Source organism: Hippichthys cyanospilos, chromosome 17, assembly GCF_059441005.1.
Source record: "Hippichthys cyanospilos isolate Australia breed blue-spotted pipefish chromosome 17, RoL_Hcya_1.0, whole genome shotgun sequence".
NCBI lineage: Eukaryota > Metazoa > Chordata > Actinopteri > Syngnathiformes > Syngnathidae > Hippichthys > Hippichthys cyanospilos.
The window spans coordinates 8,236,371-8,262,839 of NC_142385.1; the positions used below are offsets into that span (position 1 = coordinate 8,236,371).

Genomic DNA, 26,469 nt, shown 5'->3' on the forward strand with positions numbered 1-26,469 from the left:
GTCCGCGGGAATCATACGATCCGCTTAATGGCCTTGCCATTTTTCCTGCCTGATGAGTCAAGGAGCGTGCTAGTCCACCCGCTTAACAATTCGGTGTTTGATCATCTTCTACTTTCAAGTCGCGCAAATGGATGTTTTGTTTCTTTTACGATTCGTTCTAATTCAACAATCATGTGCAATGAAGCAGTTCTTTTAACTCATTCGCTACTATTAAAAATTCAATTTCAACTGGGCTGGTAGTCAAAGTTCAAACTCATTCACTACCGTTGACGGCTATATACGTCAAAAACTCATTTGAACTCATTCAATGCCAGGGATGTCTTTTCAAGATTTTGTTTAACCCCTGGAGGAAATTTTGACTCAACTTGGGCTTTTTGATGTTTTTGATGTGATTTCAAAGGAAAATCATACATCAAAAACACTAGGAGGCTAAAATATTCTTTAGCTTGTCAAAACATGATGAGTTCCAATACGCTACCGTCCACAACGGTCGAGAGGTACACCCTAAAGGTGTCAAATTTATCCCCTGTTGGGATTTACCGCCATTAAAAATTGGAAATATTGTCAATTTTGGACATATTGAAAACCAGATGTTTTATCATGCATTTCCCCTGATTTCAACAGCAAGTTTTGAACGGGGCGCAATAGAAATGTTTGTGTTGGCACCTCAAAACCACCGGTTGGCGCTTGTGGCCAACTTTTGACGTTTGCAAAGCCCTTCAATCACTTCGATGATTGGCTTAGCCTGGACTCCCATAATGTCCAACCCCAAAGTCTTCAAAAGTCATAATTCTCTAATTATGATATAATAGATATTCCTTTCAATTCAATAAAACATAAATATACAGGATAGTTACTTTTGCTATGATCACATTTTTTAAATTTTATACTGAAAAGAAAGAAATACGCATAGAATTACATATGTATGGTTAGGGGTTGAAAGTAAATATATATCTATATATGACGATATTATGAATGATGCTTTCAAAGTTAGCCCAAGTTGTGTGATAATAAGGCCAAGTTAGTGAAAAATCCCCAAAATGTGAAAATACATCCCTGGCATCGAATGATTTAAGTATCTCGAATTGAATGTGTGGACTCTTTAAAAAAACAAAAAAACACATGAAAATATGGCCCTGGCATTGAATGAGTTAAGTATTTGGTATTGAATGTCTGGACTCTTAAAAAAAGAAAAAAAAAAACGTGAAAATGCGTCATTGGCATTGAATGAGTTAACTGGGCTGGCAGTTAATATATGAAGCAGCAAAAGCTACAAATTTTAGCCATCTCAGAGGACGGCCATTTTAACTGAGCTGGCAGTGAATGTGTTAAAAGTAATTCGCTACCTTTGATGGCTATAGAGGTCAAAAATCTATTTTTACTGGGCTTGCTGCGAACGTTTTAAAACGTATTTGCTACCGGCGGTGGTTATAGATGTCAAAGATCCATTTTGACTGGGCTGGCAGTGACTAAGTTAAAACTCATTCACAACCAACGACGGCTGTAGACGTTGAAAATCCATTTGAACTGGGCTGGCAGTGAACGTGTTAATTTCAAGTGACTTGAGAGCTCATTTGTCAAGTTTGTCTTGCCTCAGCCTGATGAAATGCCAAAACCTGTGCTGATTACAGGCGCCAATGCTCTGCAGATCTTCATGTGCGATCCTCCATGCCCCAGGCGGGATCTTCTCTCCATGTCCAGATAAAGTCTAAGAGACAACAATTTGGAGCAACGCAGAACTTTTTTTCCCTTTTAGCTTATCAGGTGCTCGACTTCCCAAAAGGGGAGAGAAGAAACTTTCCCAGGCTTCCAGCAGACAAGAGTGGGAGGAGATGGCAGAGGAAAAGCGGATCTTGAACACTTCCCAGAGTCTCGGCGTGTGCAGGAGAAACGCACACACGCACAAGATTTCTTTTGGAGTCACCTGCCAGCGTCCAAACTCAGAGCTTTTCCCCTGCCTCTTCTCCCTTTTGCGCCTCTCCCTCCCTCTGCATTTTTCACAGGCTGAGGCATCCATGGACCCTCTGGCTCCGCCGCTCTCATCAGCGACTTGGAAAGCTGGGAGAACTTTGTGAACTCTGCCGAAGAAAAGCAGTGGATGGGACGCGGCGCGGCGGAGGGAAGCAGCAGCAGGCTCCTCAGGAGTCACCGCCGGGATCTTTAGCTGGAGAGTTACCACCCCCCCCCTCCCCCCCCACTGCATACCCTCCCCACTTGGGTGGTGTCATGACGGGTCAGCGCCGCAGCCTGCTCTTCCCCCTGGCTCTGCTGGGACTCCTGGCAGGGCTGGCCCACCTCAGCCGGGGTTCGGCCAGCGATGACGAGGACTACTACATGCAGGAGCTGCTGACCAGGGAGCAGTACGCCCGGGTCCAGATCCCCGAGGGGCCCGATGAGCGTGAGCCGCCCAGGCAGTTCAACAAGAAAGCGGCCAAAGTGAAGGCGGACGGCGGCAGGCAGGCAGGTAAATAGCACAATACTGCTAATTCACAAACTTTTAGACTTTAAGGGTCAGTTTCTAGTAAGCAGTAATGTGAAAAATGCAAAAAAAAAAAAAAAAAACATTTAAAAGTCGAAGATAACTTGCAGATTTGGTGTTTTAACCAGAAACGTGAAGTCGACTCAGCATTTCGCGGGCCGCATAAGATGAAGTGGTGGGCCAGATCTGGCCCCCGGGCCTTGAGTTTGACACCTGTGGTCTAAACTGTTATAGGTTCAAAATGACACCATGCATTCATTCCTACGTGCTTACAAATGGGATTTATTTCATTGGTTTACAAGATAAAATTGTTGTTTCAGCAGGTAGGACAATGCTTCTCAATTATTATCTTTTTTTTTGGGTTGTTTTAACCAATTTTTGGGGTCGGTTTCCGTAAAACAACCCAGAGAGTTGGGTCATCTTGACTCCCATATAGATTTTTTTTTTTTGACTCAGAATAGTGTTATTGTTAAACTAACTATTTGTTGATTGCATGATTAAGGTGATTTAGAACCAAAAGTTATGGTTGGAAAAAGGCTTAGCATTTGATCATTAATAAAACAATATATATATATATATATATATATATATATTTCATCTGAGATAATCTGTCTGTTTTTGATGGAGGACTACAGATATCAGAATCATACCATTGATCAATTTTTTGCTAGCCACCAGGAGGCAGTCCGCCAGTAAAACAAATGTGCCTATCTGTCAATTTGTGGAACAACTACGAAATAGCTGAAAATATGTGAATCAATGGCCGCATTCAAAAAGAGTTTTACAAATTTAACATTAAAAAGATAAAAATGATGTAAAAAATGAATAAGATCTTGTATAAAAGTTTGTCACATTAAATTTGTTACACAGTATACTGTGATTGTGTGTACATTGTGCGTATATATATACACACACACACATATACATATACACACATATACATATACATATATATATATATATATATATATATATATATATATATATATATATATATATATATATATACAGTATATGATTGTATGCATGAATGATGTACAATGTGTTTATATGTTGACACTGTTGCTTTAAATGCTTTTTTGCATAAATACCCGTTGTTATGACCTGCGGCTTATAGTCCAGTGCATCTTATCAGTGACAAAATTGTTTTGTTTTTTTGCAATTTTTGCTGATAGGCTTATAGTCTGAAAAATATGGTAAATAATAAAAAAATGTAGGTATTTATATGCTATACTGTATGTCCTGGCCTTTTCACGCCGCTTGATTAAGTCAGACAGAGAGTTCAAGTTTGGCTTCGACTTCCAACGCCCTCCGGGAATTCAGCGGACAGCTTAAATCAATTGACAACATGATAGATGTGCTGGCAAAACGTACCCAACAACAACGTCCAGCGCACTCCACTGCGCATACATCCATCAAAGCTGTGCTGTTTCTGCCAAGTCAACTCCACGTATTCTCCCCTAAAACATGGCAAGAATGTCAGAACGTCACGTCATTCATTTAGACTCTTGACCAAAACAAAGAGCATCGACTTAATGAAGGAAAGGTTGAAGACCTTGTGTGAAGGCATTACACGACGCACAGTAGCAAAGGGAGCTCTAGCGGGTCCACTGTTTAAGTAGTTCTGTCGACGGGTGTCAGTTAATGAAGAGCAGCTGTGTACGCAACCTGACCTCACGTGTCACCTGCCGGCCTGCTTCTTACATTTAACACAGTAAATGTCCATATAGGACATACTTAATACTAGAGAAAATATTTCCTGACAACGAAATGTACTTTTTCCTTAGACACGTTAATCCAATAACCATATCTCCTCTATGCATCCAGAATATGCAGAACTTCAGTTTCTGAACGCGGGTTTGCGGCCGCCGATGATGACCTGATGCGTTCCTCGGCGCGTGAGTTGGAGGATAAAGACTTTCAGATGTGCGACGGATTGTTATCACATGGGTGCACTTTTGACGTTGAGCTGAATAAAGGAAGAAAAAAAAAAACACAAAGAAAAATGTTCTCCTCATTCCATCTCCAGTGGAATGTGAGTCCCTGGCCCAGTCGTGCCTCTCGTGGGCTGTTTGATGGACGAGTCCGGACTTTACCCCAGTTGAGGGTGTGAATAAAATCGTCGGTTTCAAACAATCAACCGCTCACAAGCATTTTAATTGATTTCTTTTCTTTCATCCAAACATGAATAGAATGTAAATGTGGAAGAAAATCTTCTAACGTGTCAATTTACATTGCTCCCCTTAGACAAGTCATCCAGCAAAAAAGCAGAGAACAACAAGAAAGGCAACAGCCAAAAAAAAAGCCCAAATGGAAGCGCTGAAGGAGATGGACAACCGACAAGATTTAAAGGCGGTAAGAGATGGATAAATCCTTCAATTAAAATGATTGTAAAGCTTTTTTTTTAATGTCGAGAAATCAAAAAGATCTTGTGCAGTTACTAAACATTTGCTTTGCATGACCCACACCTAAAAAAAAGCTACATTTTAATTTAGCAAAATGACCTTAACTCTTTCGGAAAAGGCAACCCCTTCAAGTGCCAGTCCATGTTTAGTGTTTTCACTCACTGACAAAATATTGTGTGCTACATCTATGTAAACACGGTGCTATCACGTGAAAGACTGATTTCCATTCTTTACTTAGAATTACAAGTTTGTAATGTATGTGTAGTACGTATGCCTTTCTGCCCCAACGTGAGCAACGCTGCCATCCAATGGTCACAATTCATCACTACAGTGCGCAATTGGCTTGATATTAAAATAAGCGATAGTCAAGGGTGTCAGCTACCCTTTCATTAAAAAAAAAAAACATTTGGGCTAGAATTCTCCTCATTGGCACACAACGGAATAATTTTAAAAGAAAAGTTGAAATGGCTGCTTCAACCCCAAACAGGAAACCTCCGGTGTCTTCTTGATAGCGATAGGAAAATGAGACTTCACAAAGCATCTTTCTCAAATGGGGGTGCGAGCCCCTCAAGGTACGCAACTCAAGGGTTAAATGAGATTGTAGCAAATCTGGTTAAACGTCTTTTCAAATTAAGAGCAAACTAATTAGAACGTGACGCAACCTCTTACTAAAATATCAGTTACAGTTAAAATATCAGTTACTCCTTTGCAAAATGTTCAATGCTTTTGTTTTGGTAAGTTTAACATGGATGCGCATCATTAGTGACAAGGTTTTCTGGCAGATGAACCAGAAAAAAAACAATGATGTTAAACAATCTATCCTCTGTTTCGGAATACAATACTTGAGGGATTCCATTGAAAATATAGTTCCAACATTTACTAAATCAGATACTTCATTTTGAGTCTTTTTTTTCGTCTAAAAAGAGGGAGAACCACTTGTAAAATAAATAAGGTTATTTTTTTATTTATTTTTATTGTACCCTCAAAAATGTCTATTTATTTGCCCAAATTATAACCAAAATGAAGCTAAATTCTCCTGCTTCGTGTAAAAGGGGCTTCAGTGTAAAATGGGAACACAAACATTCTCCTGGAGTTAAAAAACAAAAAAATACCTTGGAAAGAGCATTCAGGGAAGGAATTATTTATCCCTGAAAAGGAAATGTCTAGCAATAAATAAAACTCTCAGAGGTGAAAATACAGAAACGCTAACATCCTTTTAAGTGAAAGCAGATTTGACTTTTTTTTGGTTTTAAATAAATTGAAGATGTCACACGCAGGTGTGCGTACCATATGACTATGATTAGCTGGAACTTGGCGGGTCGTTCGCGCGACCCATTTGCAACTTTTGTCCAAATTATTTGGTTTGATTTCTACGCTGATATGCAACATTTTAATGCCGCCTTGTGTTAATTTTGGCCCCCAGGGGCCGCATGCGACATGTGCAGCCTGTATGGTTCGCTATCTTGTTCGTCACCGTTCAAGCCGACCAGATGTTTTATTCCCCCGTGTTTCTGCTGGAGGATTGCATACAGATGCTGTTAATGATTTAAAGCTCGGCCGCGAACCTAAAGCCCGGTGGGCCCGCTCGGGGGGCTCTTAACATGTTAGGGTCGTTATTCCATTCAGACAGACTGTACAGGGATGCCAAGTGGATTTTATTTGCAGCGTTTGACAAGTTTTTGGCTGTTCTGAGCTGCTTTTAGTCTTTGGACGAGCTTGCTCCAATTACTGCGCTGGTTGTTAGTTTCGTTTCAACCTAACTAAAATTATTATCCAAAAGGGATTTTTGAAATGAGAGTGCATAAAAAATAAGTGAAACTATATTTTACACTTATGAAACAAAGTCAATGTATCGTTAAAAACTAAAATGTATTTTGTTTTATTGTTTGTCAATGAAGTTCAAGTATGCCGTTTTGTATTTTACAGCAGTAAAATAGATGAAGGCAAAACAATGTGAATACAGCAAAGCCCCTAGGGTCATGACAGTTATTTTGGTCGCATAACCGGGATAATGTCATAAAGAGGGGATGAAAAAACTCAGTATTCCATGTCGTAACATGAAAATGACGTAAATCCGGGACGTTGTAAAACACAGGGGTCCACTTTAATTGTCTTTTAATTTTAGATGTATTGTGATGTGTTTTGACAAAAACAATCGTATGTTGGGGATATTCGTTTTCAGTTATTGACAAAAATATGAATAGATCTCAGAGATGTCAAATTTTGGAACACAGTAATCCCTTGTTTTGGTGGTTAATAGGACCCCCCCCCCCCCCCACACACACACACACACACACACACACACACACACACACAATAAATGAAAAACCATGAAATAGTGTCACCTCCCCAACAGAATTTTCATGCATGTATTATGTGGGTACCTGAATTTTTTTTTAAAGTGAAAAATATTCATACTATAAATATTTAGGACAAATATTACTGCAGTACACATATTTACTTAAATCTCAAAATATTAAACCTCATACGGTAACTGTACTGTTGTCCCTTCCCATCCATTTGGCTGTAGATTCATGGAGAGCCACGGTTATATTAGGACACACACACACACACACACTTTCAGGAGGGAGATGGGCACTACTAAACTACAAGACACGTGATTGGCTCCCATGACCATGGACCAATGAGCCCCAATAAATAAATTGTGAAACATTTTTAATGAATTGGAATTCCAAGCGTAAACTCTGATTGTTATCATCTTTGATCAGCTACAGGCTTCACTTTAAAAAGACTTTCGGGCGCCGTTAATATAACCACGGCTCTCCGTGAGACTCCAGCCAAATGGATGGGAAGGGATAACAGTACAGTTACTGTATAAGGTCTGGTATAAGGCTTGATTGTTGATTGTGCTTAAATTGTTTTATTGGAGTTCTCTCACGTTTATCCTCTCAAAATCGAGGGCACAATTTGGCTGCTTTTAGCTGCCCATTCATAAGGCTCACGTAATGACTTTTCTCTGCCTGGCCGTTTGTACAAACTGACTTCTCAGATGTTATGTCACTCTTGAGCGGGAAAAGCGCATAGAGTACAGAAAAAAAAAAGTTGTTTGGTTGGCCTCAACTTGTGTTCTCTTGCACCACCATTATGGTGCCTATAAGGCGGTCCAATCGCTCACTTTTTTTCACATCTCTTTTCGCCTCTGCAAGCACTTAATGGCCGCCGCCCGCTCCAAACTGCACTTCCAGCTGCAAAATGAAAACATTCCTCCATGATGTGTAGCTTTTCTTTCTTCCCTCTATTTTTTTTTTTTTTTATTGTGGCTCTAGTTTTCCAAAAGAAGTGCATCCAGCACACAGCCTCAATCATGCCTGACTATTGATGTGTTCGACTCATTGGGCACTGGTGAAAAAAAAAAAAAAACAAGTCCTGTTTCTGAGAATGAAAATTGCTTTTCTGGGAGGCAATAAAAGGCATTGGCATGACTGCATCATAAGTGATGATGGATGAAAATATGGAGTTGGACTGCATTTTTTTTCACACCAAAACTTTTCAGTAGAGGTGGACAAACGAAGCTTCATGAAGTACTTGTGATATTTTTTGACTCCTCCTCCTCGCCAGGAAAAATATAATACAGTTTTACTGCACTTGTGTTTATTTTTAAACCAAGCGCACTATCTAGTGGATAAAACAATTATGTGCTTCATGAAGCTTCATTTTCTCATCACTATGTTAGATTCATCTATATATTTTTTTTCTTTTAGTTCAGTGGGCATTATATATATATATATATATATATATATATATATATATATATATATATATATATATATATATATATATATATATATATATATATATATATATATATATATATATATGGATTGCCCATCATACGAGCAGTTCGAGTTACGAACGTAGTCGCTGAACGGATTAAGTTCGTAACATGGGGGCCCACTGTATTTATATATATATATATATATATATATATATATATATATATATATATATATATATATATATATATATATATATATATATATATATATATATATATGGATTGCCCATCATACGAGCAGTTCGAGTTACGAACGTAGTCGCTGAACGGATTAAGTTCGTAACATGGGGGCCCACTGTATTTATATATATATATATATATATATATATATATATATATATATATATATATATATATATATATATATATATATATATATATTAACTTTAACTTTCAAATTATCATGTAAAATATTCTTCAACATTTCAGATAAGTTGATGTTTTTTTTTTAACATCAATATTTTCCCTTTTTCTGAAAATGAATGTTGAATGAAGATTTTCCTTATCTATCTTTTTGACTACTAAAAACCAATATCTGCCCTGAAAAAAAGATGAAGATGGAAGAGCCAGTCAAGTTTCAGTAATATTAGTCCATTTTTGCAGAGGATTAAGAATACATTTTTGTGAGAATTTTCATATCGCCTGTCTACATGTGTTGCTCCACGTCGATTGTTGCGCTACCTTCACAGAGTGCCCTCCCATGGGATTGGAGACGCTGAAGATTGACGATTTCCAGCTCCACGCATCCACCACCAAACGCTATGGACTGGGTGCACACAGAGGTCGTCTCAACATTCAGGTGTGGCAATATAGAGAGAAAGGAGAGTCAGGGAGTACTATCAGCATTTTATGCATTTTTCAATCAATTATAAACAATGTCTCTTAGTTTAAAAAACTTGTCAGGCGTCAAGAGTACTAGATATATTTTTTAAGGGCTAAAACTATGCTTCGCTAGCCCAAATGTTCGCTTGGGTTTGAACTCGACGTCCATCTGGACTAAAGCTCCGCTGCGGCGCCCCCCGCAGGCCGGCCTCTATGAGGACGACCTCTACGATGGGGCCTGGTGCGCCGGCAGGGACGACCCGCTGCAGTGGCTGGAGGTGGATGCCAGGAGGCTGACCAAGTTCACGGGGGTCATCACACAAGGCCGCAGCTCCCTCTGGTCGTGAGTACGCACGCACGCCGAGGCGCAGATGGTCACGCGGCGAGGATGAAAAATATCCGGTAGCGCACGCTCGCTTTGAAGGAGAATCACTTTACTTATATGTACCAATGTGACATCTTATAGCGACTTTTTCATTTGCAACATGAGCTATGCTACATATTTCTATCGGAATCTCGCGGCATGCTGCCAAAGAGAAAAAACAATATCTTCTTCATTTACACGCAAATTGACTTTGTGTGTTATCCGCTTCTCAGTTATATTTTGCAAAGCCCTCCCCCCAGGAAAGAGAAAACCTTTCACCCCCCCCCCCCCCCCCCCCCTCACTCGTTGCGGCAAAGATCATAAAAATTATTATCTATAAAAAAAGGGTATCATTTTTAACCGTAACAAAACAGAAAAGCAATATTAATTAACTTTCATGTTAACTACCTTTCACAGCGTTTTTACAGTTTATAGCGCCGGTGTCGAACTCAAGGCCTGGGGACCAGATCCGGCCCGCCCCATCATTTTATGTGGCCTGCAAAATGCTGATTTGTCATCAAATTTCTGGCTAAAATTCCAAACTTGAAAGTTGTCTTCAACCTTTCAAAATTTGAGGGGGAAATTTTGTTCCCAATCCCTCTTTTGAACAGTTTTACCGGCCTCTGATTTTAAAACAACCTAAGTGTGTGACAAACATTAGAATTTATTTGATTTCACAGTCAATCCGGCTCTCTGAAAGAAACTATAACTACAACGGGCCGCATGATAAAAATGAGTTTGACACCCCTGGTTTACAGATTAGTCAAAAACAGAAAAAAAAAGTGCATCAAAATGGCTAAAATTAAAAAACAAACAAATGCAAGTCCTTATTTTATTGCAATTACACCTCACATGGCAAAAATAAATCGTGTTATAGGGTTTATGAAAAAAAAAACACGTTGATCCTTAATTAAACTAAACACATTGCAATAGAGCTACATTGCAATATCGATATTTGGTCCCGGCCTTGCACAGGTTACATAACAAACGTACCTAATAAAGTGGCCTGGTGAGTGTTGTATGTGCCATCGAGTAGGCAGCTGCAGAGGCTCTCAGCCGCCGGGCTTCTGCGTGACAAAAGCGGCGACAATCTTGCGGGATATTTGTCAGATGATCCGTAATGGCGCCCCCTGCAATATCACAGCAAAGACAAACACAGGGCAGCAGCACTTTTGGCGTGATTTTTCCGCTCAGTAACAACAGAACAAACGGGCAAATTTTAGTGCTCATGGTCCACATTTGAGTTCACAAGGTACAGATTTACCAGTTTCAATGTAGATGAGGTTAAAAAATTCATTAAAAAAACATTTTTGTAAATCTTTACCTCAAAATTAAATATTGTATTACTTACAGTAAATCAATTTCTTATTCAAATTAAAGAGAAAATAGATTAAACAAATTTAAAATGAAAGAAACTTAAAGAAAGTAAAAATATGTATGAAAATTATACTAAACAATTAAATCTAACTCATTCAATCCCAAAGCCATATTTTTACATTTTTTCCAGAGTCCAGACTCTCAAAACGAGGTACTGAAATACAGTATATATCACAGTATTTTATTATATACAGTATATATTTTTTTGGACTAAAGGATTGTACAAAAAACTGCTCGTGTTTAAGAAGAATCAAGTAAGAAATTAATTAAGCATTAAATAATAAAGTACTTAATTACTTTGGGTTCTTAAGTATTAGAGTAGTTGATTATTTTAATTATTAAAAGTACTGAAGTAATCCTATCGTAATGTATAAAGCAATTGATTACTCTTACACTTAACTAATTAAAGGGACACTAAGATTTAGAATGTTTTTCATTAAAAATGAACACATTAAATTATTATACATTTCAAAAACTTGCAAATAAATGTGTTCTTATTGAGCAACAGTATGTGTTAAATACAATTGTAGGTCTAGTTATCATTAAATTATTACAGGGTGGGTGGCATGCCTCCATTTTGATTTTACTACACAAAAAAGTACATTTTTACCCCCGAAGACCATTTTGGTCCCAGGGAAACACAATAGAATTTAAGTGTAAATATTCAAGTGTAATTTATTTAAGAGTAAAATATAGTCTAGAAATGTACAGTGTATATTTTAAAATTTAGTACCGACAGCAAATCCAGCAAATCCGTTACAATTTCCAAAAAATAAAGATATTTTAATCAAGCAATTTCAAACGGAAAATATGCAACAAAAATTACACAACATTTATAAATGCTTGGTGGGCCGAATTAAAGTATGTAGTGGGCCGCACGTGGCTGGCAGGCCATACTTTGCATACGCCTAAATAGTAGCTAACGTTTGCTGTGCGATTGTTTTCGGCAAGTTTCGTTCCTAATTGGAAATAAAGGCAGTGACTTCTTGAGGCTCTTTCATTTGAGAAGAAATGTTTGCACAATCCTGAGTCCACATACAAACGCGCCGATGCCTGAGACAGACTCTCACGCAATTAGCTCTGCGGTCCGTGTAGCTGGCCTAGCTTGCGCCTGCTCTCCACAACGGCGCCTTAATTAGCCGAGACGGGAATTCCGCTGAGGCGGGACCGATCGGGCGCTGATGTCTTTATCAGGAATCTCTGCCAACCTAAAGCTCGCATGTTCACTACAACATTCCGGGCGTGATGGTACATCGCTGACCTACTTCACTGTCAGATTCCATATCTGTATGCTCTGAATTTGTCAAAGTTTTAGTGTGCTCCTTTGTACTTTTAAATTATGCTATTAGTTGGGGAAAAGTCACACATAGTCATTATTTTTCATTTGTATATATTTGTGTGTGTGTGTATATATATATATATATATATATATATATATATATATATATATATATATATATATACTGTAAAAAGAAAACTTAGCAGAATTGCGTGCACATACACACACACACACACACACACATACACAAAACTGTCACTAACCAAAATAAATAAAGCTAGCTTAGAAAATTCATTTTTTTGCTCGTTATTTCGCTTGTTAACAAGAGTTCTTCAATATTTTGTTAGTTGTACTGCACATTAGTTTGTAAGTTTAGTAAGTTGTGTGTTTGTTAGCAAGGTTGGACACAAAAATATAAAGTGACTGACCAAAATATAAGTTTGTTCCTGAGTTAACTTTAGCTGTTTCCCTGATTTGGTAGTTAGTTTCTTATTCATATTTGTTAGTTTGCTCGTATGTTTGTTTGTATGCTAGCAGGGTTAGGCTTCTGGTACACTAATAGAAGTAGTTTTTTAACCCATTAGTTCACTAGTATTTTTTGATTTTCTTGCTTGTTGGTTAGTCGGTCAGTTTGTTAGTTTGCTAACATGTTTCTTCATTTGATAGCATGGTTAGTAAGTTGTGCACTACATTGTTAACTCATGAGTTCACTAGCATTTGTTAGTCAGCTACAGTAGTTAATTAGTTTGCCAATTAACCGAGTTCCTTCATTAATTTGCCGTTTGTTTTACAGCATGTTAGTTTGTTAGTTCAGTAGGTTGTGTGTTAGCGGGGTTACGCAAAAACAGCAAAATTACTGTTCAGTAAAAAATAGTTTGTTTGAGTTTGTCAACTTTCTTGTTAGCAGCTTTAACAAATATAAACTGACTGAGAAATAGGTTTTCTTTTAGTTAGTTAGTTTACTACTTGACTGAGATGCTAGTTAGTTTATGACTCGCAGTTTGTTACTTTGCTAGTATGTTTGTTTGTTAGTTAGCAAGGTTAGTCAGTTGGTGCATTACTTAGTTTGCTAAATGATTAGTTCACTGGTCTTTTTAAATGTTCTTGTTAGTTTGTTAGCATGCCAGGTTGTTGTTTGATTTCCACGTCAGTTCATTAGTTTGCTTGGTAGCAGGGTGTTTGTTTTTGTTTTTTATTGAACAGGAGCGACTGGGTGACCTCCTACAAGGTGATGGTGAGCAACGACAGTCATGCGTGGGTTACGGTGAAGAACGGCTCTGAGGACATGGTGAGAATAATGTTTTGTTCTATACTACAGTACTGCAAGAGATTCAACAAGAATTACAGCTTGGTCATTGGTTTAATGAGCCACAAACGACCCTTGATGGGAATTAGATGCTCATCTCACATTTTGTGACCATCAGTGATTCTAAATATTGCTCCTATAAATGCGATTAAGAGACTATTCTGTGCCCTGAATAAGTCGTGTCGCAAGGGAAGACTATCGGCCCCCGCCACAAGCCGCCCACTCCTGAGACTTTTTGTGCCAAATGCCAAATGCCACCATTTGTCTTTCTAAATGCCAAAAGGTGAGACGGCCGTGGGCATTGAAAACTTTAATACTATAAACCTCCGAAAGTTTAATGACATTCAGCGAGGAGTGTGTGCAAGAGATGCCACAATGACTACAGAATTTTGCTCTTAATAAGCTTTCTTGGAGTACAACTGTCTTTGATGGATTTTGCACAGTGCATATGATAAAATGCACTGCAGTCAGTCGCCTTGGAGGTTCCCCAAGAATTGACGAATAAATATCAAAAGTCGGCCATCTACAGTATGTGGGCCAAAATGCAGTCCCTGAGAGTATTTTGGGTCAACTTAATGTGGCAAACAAGGAAAAACAATGTTTTTGTTTGTTGATTAATTTTTAAATTTGTTAGACCACATTTCTAGTACTTGTTATTACTTCTACTACTTGTACTATAGTACAGTACTCATCATTTCTTGGCAGCAAAACAACTTCTCATTGACCAATAAAAATCAAAGGTAATTTGTCTTAGCTTGATAGCTATATTGTGTTTTTCTTTCTTCGACAAAAACAATAAAAGATGGCCGACATACAAAAAGGAAGTCAGTAAGTTTGTGTTTGATTTTTAGCTCACTTGTTAGTTAGTTCAATAGTTCGCTACTGTGCTTGCTTGCGAGCTAATTCATTAGCTTGATAGTTTGTGAAGTCACGAGTTAGCTCTTTAGTTTGTTAACTCACTTTTTGACCCAATTCGCTAGTTAGCTTGCTAGCTCATTAGCTTTTAATTTAATTCCTCTCCAATTTGCTGCTTGGATCTTTACTGTTTTCATGTGTTTGTATGTTGTTAACTTTAGAGGTACTTTTATGAAAAATTGAATTTGTTAGTGGATAAACACAGCTTATCCAATGAAAACCATAGCGATTTAATTGGAGTACAGGCATCTTAATCGATTTGTGAGAATTGATACACATTACAATTCAGGTTCAGGTGACTTCCTAATTTGCTAAAGGTTTACTTAAAGTCATAATAGTTTGTATTGGGTTTGAACCATACATAAAAGGCTTCCTTTGTGTATATGTGTTAGCTTGAGCTAGCAACAGTGAATTAGCTTGAGTTAAACAACATTTCACACAATAGGAAGAAAAAGGTTCCCTAGCTCTAATTTTATTTCTATCTCTAAACAATGAATGTGCCTGTGTCCTGACTCAGCATCTTTTTCGCCTCAGTAGATCTTCCGAGGAAACAGAGAAAAGGAGATCCCAGTGCGGAACATTTTTCCGACTCCTTTGGTGGCTCGCTACATCCGAGTCAACCCTCAGTCCTGGTTCAACAGCGGCAGCATCTGCATGAGGGCCGAAATCCTCGGATGCCCCTTGCCAGGTGAGATGAGATCACCATATGTCGCCTGGCGCTTGTTGTTAGGCAGAATTCAACCGGTCATTTATTTTTACCCGACAGACCCAAATAATTATTACCACCGGCGCAACGAGGTCATAACAACCGACGAGTTGGACTTCACGCTACACAGTTACAAGGAAATGAGGCAGGTCAGTCATTTGGTATATGCTTAGTTAGCTTGTTTTCCTCTACGAGAGGGTCATAATATTAGAAACACCTGAACAACAAACAATAATGTGTATTGATATAAAAAAAAGCTCATTTGTCAGCCCAGTTAAAATAAAATTCCGACTCCTATATCCATCAATGGCAGTAAATGAATTAACTCACTGCCAGACTAATAAAAATGGGTCTTAGACATCTATAGCCGTCAATGGCAGTCAGTAAGGGTCTTTTTTTTTTTTTTAATATGAAATGTAACCATTTGCATACAGCTCTTGAAAGAGTTACAGCACATCTGGAAAGTATTCACAAAGCCTCACTTTTTCCACATTTTGTCACCATCCATTCTCATTCCGAACTCTATCTATTTAACCTCTTACCTCAAAATTCTACACACAGTACCCCATTGTGATCATGTAAGTAATTATTTAAAATAGAACACTAAGAAATCACAATTACAAAAGTATTCATAGTCTTTCTCATGAAGCTAAAAAATGAGCTCAGGTGCATATTTCTTTCCCACTGCTCATCCTTGAGATGTTTCTACAGCTGAATCGGAGTCTTTCTGTGATAAATTGTGTTGATTGGACATGATTTGGAAAGGCAAACATCTGTCGATACAAGGTTCCGCAGTTGCTCGTGCATGTCTAGAGCACAAATTCCAGGAAGTCAAAGGAATTGCTTGTGAGACTAGATTGACTGTCTTGAGGCATAAATCTGTGGGAGGCTACAGACAAAAATCTGCTCCTTTGAAGGTCTCATTGAGCACGGTACAATATTCGTAAATGGAAAACGTTCTGAACCAGCAGGACTCTACCTAGAGTTGGCCAGCTTTCTAAACTGAGTGATGGGCGGGGGAAGGCCGGGAAGGGTGGTGACCGAGAACCCAATGGTCACTTGGTCAAGACCTTCAGTGTTCCCTGATCATTCCCACAGTGAAACATGGTGGTGGCAGCATCATGCTATGGAAATGTTTGTATTTGTATAGATACAGCAGAAATACTCAGGATCGAAGGAAAAATGAATACAGAGATATTCTGGATGAAAATCCACGCCAGACAACTCTTGATCTAAGATCAGGGTGAATGCCCATTTTTCATCAAGTCACCAGCCTGAAGTACATAGTCGATTTCTCAAAGGATTGGCTTGAGAACCACTCTGTGAATGACCCGGAGTGGCGCAGCCAGTGCCCAGAGTTGAATCCGTTTGAACATCTTTAAAGAGACCTGAAATGCCTGTGCACAGATGTCTCTCATCCAACCCGATGGAGCTTGAGAATTACTGCAAAGAAGAAAGGGCAGAACTTCCTAATGAGAGTTGTGCTAAGCCTGTGGCATCATAGTCCAAATGTGATTTCTTACTTTTCTATTTTTAATGAATTCCGTAAAAAATGACCAAAAAAAAACTAATCTCCCCTGACCATGTGTGAAAAAGGTTAAGCGCTTTGAATACTTTCCGGATACACATAATTATTTCGAATGGCGAGGGGAAGAGCTGCGTAGGTCACCATGAACATACAATTACAGTGATTAAGAAACACATATGCGTGTGAGGTGCTCACACTGTCCCGGCGGCTAGCGTGTTCGACGGCAAACCCCTCTGATGCGATTGCAGCCATGTTTTTTTTTTTTGTTTGTTTTTTTGATGTAGCACCTTGAAACGCTCCAGCCTAGCGATCAAAGTCCACTAAATGGACCGCATCCTTCTTGGCTCTGCCGCTTCAAGGGGAGGCCCTGGCAAAAGAAAGGAGGCGCTATTTTTAAATCCCTGGAGCCTTTTCACCTCCTCTTTTCCACCCGACCTCTTTGACATTTCTTTTGAGAGTGCAGGTAGCTGATAGCGTGCCTCGCCTTCAACCTTCCCATTTTTACATAAAGTAGAGAATATGGCCTATTGTCGCTACTCCAATAGAGAACACCCACACACCGAAGAAAGATTAGAGTAAAAAAAAAAAAAAGATAAGAAATTACCTACTTTGCTGAAGAGGCAGAATGAGATCGTGGGCTGGCGCTTCAGGATGAAGGTGCTTGATTTCTAGAAAGAAAGAAAAAACTGGCGGTGGTCAGGACCTTCTGTGTGGGCCAAAAATGTAAAAAAAAAATGCAAAAACTGTACAAAAAAACATTCTGTGAAACGGCGGGGCAGCAAAAAGTGAACCGTGTTACAACGGGGGAACGCTGTAATCACAATTCACTATGTAGTTTTTTGGATGATAGTATGATGACGAAGCAGCTGACGAAGCATACACTGCCATGTATGAGAATTCCCGTCTTGAGTTGACTAATGCTTACCTAATATAAGCCAATTGAGCACTGTAGTGCTAATTGTGACCGTTAGATGACAGTGTTTCCACTCTTACAACACAGCTATTACCAACATCAATACTTTGAAAAATGGAAGTCAATCTTTCAAATGGGAGCACCCATATTTACATAGACATAGCACACAATAATCCATTGGCCTTGAAAGGTGAGTGAAAATGCGAAATATACTGGCCCTCTGGAGGTTTCCTTTTCCAATAACGCTCAGCACCGAAAGTGGTAGCAATGATTGTTTGCTTGTGCACAGATGATGAAGGTGGTCAACGAAATGTGCCCCAACATCACACGCATCTACAACATCGGCAAAAGCCACGGGGGCCTCAAACTATACGCCATTGAGATTTCCGACAACCCGGGAGAGCACGAAGTGGGTGAGTGTGTTGCTTGGTAGCTTGTCTAATGTCTCAGTTTCAGTTGAGTGTTCGAGGGCAGTTGATGTGAAATGATGTCATTTGGAACCCCATTGAGAGGTACCTCTGACATCATTTGACATTAAATCTTTTTTTTTTTTTGTCATGGGAACAGGTGGAAAAAAGGCTTGGGCATTTTGGGCTTGAACATTAAGCGAGAGAACAAAAAAAGCACAAATTACAGCGGGCAGCATTTTAGAATGGGGGGCATTAAAAGAGCTAAGCAAAACAGCTCCGCACCAATCTCACAAAAATATTCATGGTTGAATTTTGCGGCCATAATTCCAAAAGATCTGTTTGACACAAACACAACACGGCCATCGCTGCAGGTAATGATGGGATAATGAAGCTTCATGAAGCACTTACGAACAAACTTACAGAGCTAAAAATTCAGCTAACAATTGGCCACCCGGAATGTAACTCGTTTGTATGTAGAGGAGCATCTGTATTTCATTTTCCCTGCCTCTTTGAACTAAAAGCACCATCTAGGGGAGTAAAGAATATCACAAGTGCTTCATGAAGCTTCGTTTGCTCATCACTGCCTGCAGGGAGGCTTCGTGTTGGCAGCTGAATGTGGGGGGCCTTTGTAAAAGTGGAATTATGAATAGTCTGAAACTGTAGTCGGTTTTTGCGCAAAACCTAAGAATTTTCAAGGAAAGCCTACTAGAACATCCGAACTTTATTCTGAGTTTCTGTAATCGGTTACTGTACTGAACTTAAATGTGATTGGCCAATTTAAAAGTTAAGACATGAGACTTACTAGTATGTTTGGGGAACAGGTGAGCCCGAGTTTCGGTATACGGCCGGTTCCCACGGCAACGAGGTGCTGGGTCGCGAGCTGCTCCTTCTGCTGATGCAGTTCATGTGTCTGGAATATCTGTCGGGAAACCAGAGGGTTCGACACCTGGTGGACGAGACCCGCATCCACCTGCTGCCGTCCATCAACCCCGATGGGTACGAGAAAGCCTTTGAAGTGGTAGGTCCGCCTGGTGGGTTGCGCCTGCAATGTGTCACCTTTAATCAAGCAAATACGATTAATGATTGGAACAGAACCTGCTGAACTGTGTTTGTTTCACACTTTTTAATGTAAACAAATTTCTAGTCAAATACATTTTATTATTTCTTTTCTCGATGAAAACCTTGAAATGCAGCATCACGTTTTGAGGGGGGTCCCATTAAAAATCAACGCCGTAAAAATTATCTAAAATTATTATTTTTTTAAATGTACTTACGGGCAAAAATTATGGCACCCTGAAAGTGAAGAAACATGTTCAATCTGATTTTTCCAGGTGATGTTTACATTGTTACCAAATCTGGATTTAAAAAAATGTTTGCATCTAAAATATTGAAATATGTATAGAGAATATTTTAGTACAACTAACACAAATTCCTGTTTAAATATCATTTAAAAAAATATTATTGTTTGAAATACAACAGCACATATTTGAGGAGGTCCAAAATCACTATGAAGATGGTGCCTATGTACAAAAATTGATGGGACCCTGGGGGTGAAGAAACAATGTCCAGTCTGATTTTTGCAGTTAACTTTTACATGGTTACCAAATCTGGATCAAATCTGGATTAAACAGTTCTGTTTACACCGTGTCTAAAACTACTCACCTACAGAACGCTCTTGTTGTCGCTCAAAAAATGTGAAGTTGTCTTCGTCTTCATTCGCAGGGTTCCGAACTCAGTGGCTGGTCTTTGGGCAGGTGGAGCAACGACGGGATCGATATCCACCACAACTTCCCAGACCTCAACTCCATATTGTGGGGGGCCGAAGCCAAAAAATGGATCCCACGCCGGATGGCCAACCACTATGTGCCAGTTCCTGATTGGTATCAGTCCAAAAATGCATCGGTTAGTCCATCTTCTGCGTGGTTCAATCTTGGTGCTTTATCTATGTACTTTGTTGAAGAGCATTCATATAGCATGACCTGCACCAAAAGTCTCAATTTACATTCTGCCAAATTTCAACTACTTTAGTGTCTTTCCACATTTTTCCAGCATTCTATACCAGTCCAACTTCAAAATGTTAAACTTCCCCAAATTCCAACTTTTCCACAATTCCACATTTTCCACAAACACAATGACACTAACATCGACAATGACCCGACAAGACCTCAAAGAAAACAGGAAACTAAAACACAAAACTAACGAGGTAAACAAGGAACACCTGGGCATGACACAATAGTAGCAGGGAGCTGATTGGCCAACACTAGGGATGCAGGTTAATGTGGACAGGTACAACATAACGAAACAACATAAGAACATAAAAATTCCAATTTCAAACTATTTAATCCCTCGATACTTTGCACCCTCAGTGCATCATGATTTTTTTTTCCCCCTGGAAAAAAAAAAAAAAAAGCTATGCTGCGGAGAGACCTGCTGTGAAGGTGCCCTGGATGCCAAACATGAGCTGACTGTAAATGCACATGCCACTGGCACTCCTCGGACATCAAACTGTAATTAACTGTACTATTATCCATTCTCATTTCAATTTCTTGGCTGTACGTTGTCGGGATCACGATGAGTTGCAGCTGCCCTACGAGTAGGCGCTAGGACGTCTAACTAGAGTCAAGCAAGTAGCTGACCAAACATGATAACAAGTAGAGTTTACACTTGAAATTTATTACAAAAGGTAACGGGATCCCAAAGCTTTCTTTCCTCCTTGCCGGTCTCTTTCAGCCGCTCTCGTGTGATTGACTCAAAGAACTTCCATCGCAATGACAAAAAAAAAAAAAAAGTAGTAGTACTGTTCTTAACTGGCTAGGCAATCTGTCAATCAGCTCAAGGGTACTCCTACAAGACTCAGGCATCAATGAGGAGTGGATTTCAACTTGTGAGTGGGAGTGGGTTACGACTCCTGCCATCATTGGTTGACTGCCATGCTGGGAGCCAATCATGTGTCTTGTAGGGAAGCCCTTTGAGCTGATTGACAGGTTGCCTGGCCAGTCAGTTGAGAATACAGTATTACTATTTTTTGTTTAATTTTATTTCTTTACATCCCTCTTTAAATGCTATTTTGCCTATTTACCTTCTGTTTCCACATTTCTTGATCTGTTTCAAAAGCACTCATGCTTCAAGTCTCACTTTCCAACAATTCAATAATTTCCTCATTATTTCAGTTCAACAGCGGCTCTCAAGCCTTCGCGATCAATTTGGGGAATTGCATGATGTAGTTTCATTTATAACATCAGCTTGTTAAAAGTGACAACAGAGACTTGAGTCCAGTTTGGCAAATCCCACAGCAAGGGGCATCCATGCCTGGAGAGAATTTTGATTCCAAAAAAAAAGAAAAAGAAGCATGTGGGCGTTGAAGCGGCGTCTATTTCGGGAAGAGCGGATGCGCCGCTGTCTGATAGTGACAAGCGGAAATAGGATCCGCGCGTCTATAAAAAGCTCATCGACAGCGTTGTGACGTTGTCTAGTGTGAGTCAGACGCCGGGGGGTTCCAAAATAGCCGCTGAGGTGCTAGGACACCCAACTGCTTGGCATCAGGATCAGAGTTCTGTAATCAAAAGGCTTCTTGATCATCAAATGAACAATGATACTGTGGAATACTGATAAAAAAATAAATCAATAAATAAAATCCTGGCCACAATTTGTTTTCCTTTTCTGTACAATAATGCAGGTTGCCGTGGAGACCCGCGCTTTAATCACCTGGATGGAAAAGATCCCCTTTGTGCTGGGCGGAAACCTCCAAGGGGGCGAACTGGTGGTGACCTTCCCCTACGACAAAACCCGCTCGCAGGGCGTGACCCGGGAGCAGACGCCCACGCCGGACGACCACGTCTTCCGCTGGCTGTCTTTCGCCTACGCCTCCACCCACCGGCTGATGACGGCCGCCAATCGGAGGGTGTGCCACAGGGAGGACTTCGCCAAAGAGGACGGGACCATCAACGGGGCGTCCTGGCACACGGCGGCAGGCAGTTAGTGACTGATTTAAAACAGTCTAAAGTATTGGAACACGTGTATTTTGATGAGATTTGGGCTATTTTCTGACATTTACAAACTGCTAAATGAGTCATAATTCACATCAAATTAAAACAATCACATGTATTTAAATAAAGGCCAGAAATTTTTAACTTTTTAACTCTTTCAGTGCCAAGCATTATCAGACAAGGCAACCTCTAGAGTACCTGGTATGTTTAGCAATTTCACTCATCTTTCATGGGCGGTATCATATGAAAGATTGATTTCCATTCCTTACTTAGAATTACAAGTAATATACTGCATGTGTTGTATGTATGAAAACACTGCCACCCAGTGGTCACAGTTATTAATACAGTGCTAAATTGTCTTAATATTAGATAGTCAAGGATGTCAGCTACCCTCCATAAAATAATTTTAAAAGACTATATTTCTTGTCCATGGCACTGAAAGAGTTATATTAATTCATCTATTAGTTTTTGTGGAATATTTCAGCCAATTTTTGGATCAAAGGAAAAACACTGAAAGAAGACGTTAGGAAGCTGAAATTTCACACAGATGAGTATGTCATGGCAAAGTTTGAAATGGCAAATATAGCTGTAGTTCTTGCAAATGGTCTGTAAACTATCTCCGGTTTGACCTATAAGTGCCTGATTAAAAAACAAACAAACAAAAAAAACCAAAACAATGCCTCTACAAACAAAAGTAATCTACACTTGCAGTTTGACTAGCCGAAGGTGTCCCAATACTTTTTGTTCAAATGAAGCGCAGGACGACAGTATTGGAGATGTGTGTGTGGCATCTTGGCAGGTATGAACGACTTCAGCTATTTGCACACCAACTGCTTTGAGCTGTCGATGTACGTGGGCTGTGACAAATTCCCTCACGAGAGCGAGCTACCGGAGGAGTGGGAGAACAATCGCGAGTCTCTTCTCGTCTTCATGGAACAGGCAAAACAACACACGCACATTAATCCCACGCATTTGAAAAAATAACACAAACACACCTGTGAGGAAAGTTGGAGGTAATTTGAGGTTTCTTTTGCGGGTCTGTCTTCAACATGTGCTAACTAGTAACGTGTAGCCAGATACAAGACACTGTTCTGGCAACCATGATGCAAAAAAACAAAAAAAAAACAAACAAAAGAAATGTAAAACACATTCAGTTCTTCGCAAAACTGTGCTTCACTTTATGCGGGTTCAATAAAGTGGGTTCGTGTTTTTCTTTTTTTAACTGTCACTTTACGGCAGCACCTACCTGATGTACTGCAACAACACTCTCACAGTCAGTATTAACGTGGAGACTAAAGCAGTCTAACAGCCTGTTAATACTCGGCCTTATTCAACTGCAAATAAAGGAACTTTCTCATGGATTTTTTTTTTAACTGTTGCCTTACAGCAGCACCTACCTGATGTACTACAATAACATTCCCAGGCTCACTCTTAACATGGAGTCTAAAGCAGTCTAACAGCCTGTTAATACTCGGTCTTATTCGCAAATGAAGGAACTTTTTCTTAAAAATATACAACTGCTCATTATTCTACATTAATAAGTCATGGCAGTATATAGGGACATTTTGGCAATAATTCATTGTAACTCTTACAAGCAGTGGGTGAGAGTGGTGCGGAAACGTACATGTTGGGGAGGAGGTGGAGTGTGAACGGATGCATGAGGGAATGACAGAGACAACACAGGCTGAGCCTGGCCCTTTAAAAAACTTTGGGTGGGGCGTAGTGCTTGGGGGTGCGAGGAGAGTTAGCTGCCGCTCACCACGCTCTGATGCACTGTGTGTTGCAAAATAAAATGAAATTGGTGCCCAATAAAAGACACATCTTTGTACTATGGTTTGGAGATCACTGGGCATAGGAACTTAAAGGGAAAGCTAAGCAAGGTTTTATTAAACACGTTTCATACACTTTATTTAAATACGTACAATGTCTATCAGGCGGTATTCCTACTTCGAGAAATTCACTCATCACGGGGGTTTCCTGGTCCCCATTAATCGTGAAAAAAAATGAGAACACTAAATTTAATAAATACCTGATGTCCAATGTCTGGATTCTGTAAAGACGTATAAATAGGTCACTGGTATTGGATGGGTTAATTAAGTGGCAGTCTGTGCCCCCACGCAGACGGTGACTCGAAAGCAAAATCATTCCAGTTTTATGAGGGCAAAAAAGCCACACCATCCATATTTCATCCTAAGGAACCCTAAAGAAAACATGAAAAGAGTGAAGAAGAAACACATTATAACGCCTGGAACATAAAAAAAATATAGCCTAAGAATTGATAACTTACATGATGCTTGTTGGTGTTTTATACACAGGTGCATCGTGGGATCAAAGGCATGGTGAGGGACCTGCAGGGCAAGGGAATAGCCAACGCCACCATCGCCGTGGAAGGCATCAGCCACGACATTCGCACAGGTACACAATCACCGGCAAATATTTTTTTTCTTTTAATCACCGTCTTTTTTTTTTTTTTTTTCATCTAACACCTTGAAATAGATGCCGCCTTCAAAGTCAAAAGCTTTGTACATGGGGCGTGAAATTGAATGTGCTAAAAAACGTACATTAGCCATTTTTATTCTACAAGTAATTATGTTTAAGTTGACGTATTTTAACGATACCCTTCTGAAGACCTAAAGCTTAATTAAGACATTTGCTCAAAGGACCGCAAAGCAGAGTACAATCGATGTTAGTTTTTTAGGCGCGTTGTAACATTAAAAAATGATAAAGTAGTTCAGTATAAAACTATATTTCAGATACAATAAAAACGAGATGAGTGGTTCTTGAAAAAGGGGGTATGTGAAGGCACCTCAGGGAGTACATAATATTTTAACAGCATTTCTGCAGGTAGTAATTTTAATGCCAGGCACACTACATTTTCTTTTCAATTTAAGAGCAAATTAATTGGAACATGAAACAACTTCTTGCTAAATGGTGTAATGACTCATTTGTAAAATGTGTGCCTTCATATTTTTAAGTTTTATATTGTCATTGTAGTTCCAAATTATGGTAAATGTGACATGGAGGGCATTGAAAGGCAAGTATTTTTTATTCATCCAAAATTCTGTTGTGAAAAATGTTCCCTTGTGAATTGAATGATCCAAACAGCTACAAAGCAGAATACTGAATAAAAATGATGCGAATGTTATTTTGAATGTTTCCAATAATAGATTATTTAAATGATTTACTAATACATAAATCACAAACTAAAACGATTTACTAATACATAAATAGTATCACGTATAGTGCTCACAAGTGGATATTATTTTTGTGCGTGTCCTCCAGCTGCGGACGGGGACTACTGGCGCCTGCTGAACCCGGGCGAGTACCGAATAACGGCGAGGGCCGAGGGCTACAGCATGGTGAGCAAGAAGTGCGAAGTGGGTTATGAGATGGGCGCCACCCGCTGCGACTTCACGCTGGGGCGAACCAACCTGTCTCGGATCCGGGAGATCATGGAGCGATTCAACAAGCAGGGCGGCGCCAAAGCGCCCGTTAGGTCGCTACAAGCCCGGCGAGCCGGAGACAGACGACCGGGGACTTAATGGCGGCCGGAAACTCCAAGGGACTCGAACGAGAACCTAATCATGACTGTGGGGACTGCAAAAATGAAATCAAAAATAAATAAATAAAATGGAAATCAACACATTTAAACTTACCGGAAACACAACTATTTTGAATATTTTTCTTAGCATGTGTTCTCACTTGCACAGTTCTCCAATCAAGAGCTGTTTGTCATTACTGTGTGGTTTACTGTAAAACGGACAAATACAACAAGAAAATGAAACGTTGTAAATTGAAACAAATTCATGTTTGAATTTCATTAACCAAACAGTGCTTAGTTTATGCTAGGCGGGAAAATCCATAGACGGGCTAATGAAAATGAGCATCAATGTTATGTATAGCAAGATTCAAATACTAAACCGTGATATAGTGGGCAAACAATGTACTGTATATGAAATACTCATCACAATTCAACACCTTTTTTATGTAAATAAAACACAAATTTCCCTAAGCATTTAATCCCATGTATGTACAGAGTACCTGTTAAGTTATGTAACGCAATGCAACGCATACCCTGCATTGTTTTCCATAAAATAAAGTCTAATTACTCCATTTAACATGGTTGAGATCTTCATTTTCTTACAAATTAGAAATATATATATATCACATTATTTTATACATA

The 26,469-nt window shown here is 39.4% G+C and overlaps 1 protein-coding gene across 1 annotated transcript; it reads left to right on the plus strand.

The window, feature by feature from the left end:
* Positions 1 to 1,952: 1,952 nt before the first annotated feature.
* Positions 1,953 to 26,404, plus strand: cpxm2 (carboxypeptidase X (M14 family), member 2). The gene is made up of 14 exons (XM_088438766.1): positions 1,953 to 2,464; positions 4,727 to 4,834; positions 9,370 to 9,479; positions 9,706 to 9,845; positions 13,726 to 13,810; positions 15,281 to 15,431; positions 15,510 to 15,598; positions 18,180 to 18,303; positions 19,122 to 19,318; positions 20,023 to 20,202; positions 21,977 to 22,274; positions 23,086 to 23,225; positions 24,602 to 24,701; positions 25,569 to 26,404. The coding sequence occupies exons 1-14, from the start codon at positions 2,227 to 2,229 to the stop codon at positions 25,826 to 25,828; spliced, it is 2,220 nt and encodes a 739-aa protein (XP_088294892.1). The 5' UTR covers positions 1,953 to 2,226; the 3' UTR covers positions 25,829 to 26,404.
* Positions 26,405 to 26,469: the final 65 nt, after the last annotated feature.

Bases quoted from the DNA above. Each gene is read 5' to 3' on its own strand.
- cpxm2 (XM_088438766.1), top strand. From the start codon at position 2,227: ATGACGGGTCAGCGCCGCAGCCTGCTCTTCCCCCTGGCTCTGCTGGGA. The intron at 9,480-9,705 runs GTGTGGCAATAT...CGCCCCCCGCAG, and splicing joins GAGGTCGTCTCAACATTCAG to GCCGGCCTCTATGAGGACGA. The intron at 9,846-13,725 runs GTGAGTACGCAC...TTTATTGAACAG, and splicing joins GGCCGCAGCTCCCTCTGGTC to GAGCGACTGGGTGACCTCCT.